Source organism: Folsomia candida, unplaced genomic scaffold, assembly GCF_002217175.1.
Source record: "Folsomia candida strain VU population unplaced genomic scaffold, ASM221717v1 Fcan01_Sc004, whole genome shotgun sequence".
In the NCBI taxonomy this organism is placed as follows: Eukaryota; Metazoa; Arthropoda; class Collembola; order Entomobryomorpha; family Isotomidae; genus Folsomia; species Folsomia candida.
The window spans coordinates 4,466,398-4,472,397 of NW_019091196.1; the positions used below are offsets into that span (position 1 = coordinate 4,466,398).

Consider the following 6,000-nt stretch of genomic DNA (forward strand, 5'->3'; position numbering starts at 1 on the left):
TTGAAGAAGAATGCAAATCCGACAGCTGCAGTTTACAGAAGAAAGCTGCAAATCAATCGTCAATTTTGAATTTGACCACAGAACTCAACAGCAAGAGGTCAGCAATGTCCAGCTTGATGCTCGATTTGAAATACATAGTCGAGAGCTACGAGCAACGCGTGAAACGAGTCCAGCAGATGGCAGACTCTGAAAAGAAAATCGCCGAGGTGGATGCACAAATAGAAGAAGATTTGGACGCCGACTGGGTCAGTCTTCCAGAAGAAGTGAGCAAGCATGTCGACAAGACCGAGCTCACAACATCTTGGGCAGCGAAATCTGTACCGCTTGGTAATGATCAAGATGAAGAGGAACAGAAAATCCAAGCCCTCACAGCGAGATTGTTGAAAATCTCAAACCCCATCATCACTCCAACCCCAGTAGGTGGGGGAAGAACAATAGCAGCACCACCACCACACAACCCGTTATTCGTCAGCTACCAACCCCAGCAGCAACCTGACTTCACAGCCATAGGTCAGGCCTCCACAATGATTGCACAGGCAATCCAGCAAGCATTGGGATCACAACCAATCCAACAGCAAAGCAATTCGACAGATCGTTTCCTCGCGCGTCAGGTCCAAGGAAGAGATCTCCCCATATTTGATGGACACCCAGAGCAGTGGCCTGGATTCATAGCAGCGTACGAGTCCGGCACCAAAACGTGTCAGTACACAAATGCTGACAACCTTGCCAGACTGCAGAAGTGCCTGAGAGGAGACGCCATCAAGTCAGTCCAATGCCTCCTCATTTCCCCAAATAGCGTCCCCATGGTCATCCAGCAATTAAAGAAAAGGTTCGGCTCTCCAGAGCACATTATCAAATCCATGATGGCAAAAGTACGAGAAACTCCTCCCGTGAAAGCAGAGAAATTAGAATCACTAATAGAATTTGGCATCGCACTACAGAATCTCAGAGGTACGATTGTCTCGCTATCTTGTCCACAACACCTCAGCAACCCCATCCTGCTACAGGAACTCGTCGACAAGCTTCCGGTCCAGCAACAACTTCAGTGGATGTCGTGGGTGCAATTGAACCCAACAAATCCTAAATCAATCGACTCATTTGCAGACTGGATCGAAATGCAGACAGATTTGGCCTGTCAATTGTGTCCCCCTACTTTCAAAGCTGAGTCAACTCGACCCCCGAAAGGACGAAACAATCAGCAAGAACGTGTTCATGCTGTCACCACTGAGGGAAAGAAGAAACAAGAACACCACGATCGCCGAGAGAGAAAGTGTCCTTGTTGCAATAGAATGGATCATCGGATCCAATCCTGTCCCACCTTCACAAAGATGGCACCCCGTCAGAAGTGGGAACTTGTCCGAGATAACCGATGCTGTTACGGTTGTCTCAATTTCGGTCACGCTACAAAGGACTGCAGGTCGAAGAAGGAATGTGGTCTCGATGGCTGTACCCGAGATCACCACAAACTCCTGCATTTTACCAAAGAAGATCAAGCCCCAAGAAGAAGACCACCAGATTCAGGAGGTGAATCAAGTGGTCAAGACACAATTGCCCCTGGTTCCGTTGCAGCAATCAACGGATCAGTCCACACTGTAACACCATCAGGATTTGTTAGCCTGAAGGTCATTCCCGTCGTTCTCCGTGGTCCGAGTGGGAAGAAAATGGAAGTTTTGGCGTTCCTTGATGATGGATCAACCCTCACTCTTATAGATGAAGATGTGGCACGTGAACTCGACTTGCCTGGTATCAGAGGACCAGACAAGACACTCAATATCACTTGTTTTCAAACGAATGTGGCCTTAACTACCAAGACCGTCGAGGTGGATATGGAATCAGTCGACGGCAAAATAGTACGAACTTTGCGGAAGGTGAAAACTACACCAAATATTTCCCTTCCTCCACAACAATTGCGAAAAGAATTGCTGCAGAAGTACGATAATCTCAAAGGGATCAACTTCTCTACTTACGATATGGGAAAACCTAAAATTCTCATTGGTATGGATCACGCCGACATTGTCCTTTCTCGTCAAGTCAGATTTGGACGAGGAAACGCCCCTATAGCCACGAGAACCTTATTTGGATGGGCTCTCTGTGGACCTGCTCCCTTTCACTCACGGGAAAAGTACGGATATCATGTCCGAGAAATGGTGGATGACGAACTGCATCAACTTGTCAAGGAGCAGTTCACAACTGAAGCGTTTGGTGTCAAGCCATGTATTGAGGCGCCGAGGTCTCGAGATGATGTCAAAGCGCAAAGGATTTTGGACTCCACACTTGTCAGAGTATCAGACGGGTGGGAGACAGGACTCTTGTGGAAGGATGACGAAGTGCAACTTCCAGAAAGTCGGAGAATGGCGATGAAAAGGCTCGCCACTATGGAACGAAAGATGGATTCAGATCCAGAATTTGCCCGTCAATACATAGCCAAGATTGACGACTACAAGAACAAGGGTTTTGCCAGAGTGCTTTCTCCAGAGGAGGCAGCAGAGGAAACGAATCGCACGTACTATCTCCCCCACTTTATGGCAATCAACCCGAAGAAACCTAACAAATTGAGGTTCGTATTCGACGCTGCAGCCAAATCGCACGGCTCCAGTCTCAACGACCACTTACTCCAAGGCCCGGATAAGTTGGTCTCCCTGCCCGGAGTACTGTTGAAATTCCGGCAGCGGCGTGTAGGATTCACCGCCGACATCAAAGATATGTTCCATCGGGTCAAGGTCAGAAAAGAAGATGCCCAATCGCAGCGATTTTTGTGGAGGGGCATGGATCGTTCACGAGATCCTGACATTTTGGAGATGGGAGTGCTCATATTTGGAGCAGCCTGCTCACCATCATGTGCCCAAGAGGCGAAAAATCGTAACGCTGAGGACTACAAAGAAGAGTTTCCTGCAGCACATGAAGCAATTGTTCGTCGCCATTACGTGGACGACTACTTGGACAGTTGTGACACCCCAGAAGAAGCCATCAAAATGTTCCACGACGTACATCACGTCCAAGCAAAAGGAAGTTTCAATTTATGTAATTGGTTGTCGAATTCAGAAGAGATGATGGCAGCAATCCCAGAAGAGCTTCGCGCCGAGAAATCAAAGAATCTCGACGTTGGTGAAGATTCCCTGGTGGAGAGAGTCCTTGGTTTGTTTTGGAAGCCAAATCCTGATATCTTCACATTCTCTCTCTCCTACCTGAAGACGAAGGAAGACCTACTCAGCGGAGAAAGGATTCCTACAAAACGAGAACTATTGGCACTTACAATGTCAATTTATGATCCATTGGGGCTCATCACGGTGCTAACAATAAAGGCACGAGCTCTACTACAAGCTACCTGGCTCTAAAGTTGACTGGAACGAAGAAATCCCCATTCCTACTCATTCATTGTGGAAAAAGTGGATTGAAGAAGTGAGAAATTTGCCCACTTTTGAAGTCAATCGCTGCTACTCCCCAAATTTATCGAGCGCAGATGAGGTTCAACTCCACGTGTTTGGCGACGCTGGAGAAGAAGCCTTTGGAGCAGCAGCATATTTGGTAGTAAAAAAGAATGAAGAAATCCACACCTCCCTAGTCATGAGCAAAGCAAGAGTCGCCCCCATGAAGACTCTGAGTATTCCGAGACTCGAGTTGCAAGCAGCCCTGATGTGCAGTCGCCTGGCTCAATTCATCAAAACCGAACTCGAGATTCCCATTACAAGGACAATTTTGTGGTCCGATAGCAGCACGGTCATTGGATGGATTCGTGCAGATGGGAAGAAATTTCATCAATTTGTGGCTAACAGGGTGGGAGAAATTCAAGAACTCTCAGACGTCTCCCAGTGGAAATGGATACCGACCGCGCTCAACGTTGCAGACGAGTTGACGCGCATGGATAGACCCTGTGATTGGAGTCCTACAAGCAGATGGCTGAATGGACCAGACTTTCTCCAACTTCCAAAAGAAGATTGGCTCAAGGAGAAAGCCGAACTCGCCGACGCAGAATTAGATGGCGACGAATTTGAGTTGAGAAAGAATCAATTGTTTCTCATTCAGCAACAGCAACCCTTCATCGACCCTGAAAAGTTCTCATCTTGGACAAGACTCGTCCGTACAACTGCATATGTATTGCGATTCGTGCAGTTTCTAACCAGTCGGCAATTGACAGCGAAGCATCACCTTGCCAAGAAGAACAGAAATAAATATCCCTCATCCTTAACAATTGTCGAACTGGAAAAGGCAGAGCAATGGTGGTGGAAATTCAGTCAGCGGACCAGCTTTCCAGCCGAATATGCAGCTCTCTCATCAAATCAAAGTATACCCAACACTAGCAGACTAATCAAAGCCACTCCATATCTTGACGAGTATGGAGTTATGAGGGTCCGAGGAAGAATAGACAACGCCAAGGGAATTGCAGTAGCAGTCAAAAGACCTGTAATTCTCGACAGGAATAGCCCGTGTGCGCAGCTCATCGTTCGTTACTATCACTGGGCATGCGATCATCATGGTCACGAGCGGATTGTCAATGAGATCCGCCAGAATACCTCACCTCCGTGCCGCAGTAAAGAAGGCGAAGATGTCGTGTCAAGCTTGCAGCAACTTGAAAAGTAAACCCTCCGTACCGGAAATGGGATTGTTACCGAAGTACCGTCTCGACAGCAATGTCCACCCGTTTACGGCTACTGGAGTGGACTATTTTGGCCCTATAGAGGTGGTGGTGAAGAGAAGCCGGAGAAAAGATACGGAGTTCTTTTCACCTGCCTGTCGACCCGAGCCATTCATTTAGAGGTGGCGAATTCCCTCACGACCGACTCCTGCATCCTAGCAATTCGTCGTTTTGTGGGAAGAAGAGGTTGTCCACGAGCCTTATTTTCTGACAACGGTACCAATTTTCATGGAGCCAGAAATGAATTGACCCAGTCATTAGCAGAGTTGAACCAATCGCAAATGGAAGAAGAGTGTACAGTGATTGGCATCCAATGGAATTTCCTCCCCCCAGCCAGTCCTCATTTTGGTGGGAGCTGGGAACGGATGGTACGAGCCGTCAAAGTCGCATTGGGAGCGACCTTGAACCAGAAGACCCTAACAGACGAGGTCCTTACAACCGTGATGGTGGAAGCAGAACATGTCGTCAACTCCCATCCCCTCACGCACGTGCCAGACGATCCCGATGACCCAGAAGCGCTCACCCCAAACCATTTTCTCATTGGGCGCTCGAGCAATCTTCAACCAATTGGAAGATTTGATGAGAAGGAAGTCTTTGGGAGAAAGCAGTGGCGAATCTCTCAACAATTAGCGGACCACTTTTGGAGGAGGTGGATCCGTGAGTACCTCCCCACATTATTAAGGCGTGAAAAATGGTGCTCTTTTTCTCGCCCAATACAGATCGGTGATGTTGTTGTGGAAGTCAATCCAGCATTGTCCCGTAACCGATGGCCGAAAGGAAGAGTTGTCCAAATTTTCCCTGGCGCAGATAAGCTCATCCGAGTAGTAGATGTGAAGATGTCGAATGGTCACATCTACCGTCGTCCAGTTTCGAAATTATGCGTTCTAGATGTCATGCCCAAAGAAGACAATTTTCCCGCTTGTCCAGAACCCCAAATCGCCAGCAATTCAACGACAGCGTCCCCTGTCCCCTCGTCGGCTCCGTGAAGTGGAGTGAAAACGCCACGACCGCGTTTTTGGTGGGAGAATGTCGCCGACAGAATAATTTTAATTTTGTATTATGGTCATTTTATCATTTTTACCCTAATTTGAAGGTTGAGAGCATTGTCTCATTTTAACATGTGTAGTATGTAAGTTTAATCTTGAGTTTTCAGTATGCAATTTTGTCTCATTTTGTCAAGTTTTATGCGGTATTCAGTCCATGTTGTAGTCAGCTCGATTTTTCAGTCAACGTGCCAGAAAGTCTGGAGTTAATTTGTAGTTTTAAGATTATTTTAAGTGAGTTTATTTGTATAAGTGAACCTTTTTGACCCTTGTTCGTGATTGGTCAGTCAGTTTTTGGGACTACAACCGTGTACTTATATTTGT

The 6,000-nt window shown here is 47.2% G+C and overlaps 1 protein-coding gene across 1 annotated transcript; it reads left to right on the top strand.

Moving 5' to 3' along the window:
- Nucleotides 1–104: 104 nt before the first annotated feature.
- On the top strand, nucleotides 105–5,619 carry LOC110848963. The gene is made up of 3 exons (XM_022096337.1): nucleotides 105–3,256; nucleotides 3,303–4,574; nucleotides 4,677–5,619. The coding sequence occupies exons 1-3, from the start codon at nucleotides 105–107 to the stop codon at nucleotides 5,617–5,619; spliced, it is 5,367 nt and encodes a 1,788-aa protein (XP_021952029.1).
- Nucleotides 5,620–6,000: the final 381 nt, after the last annotated feature.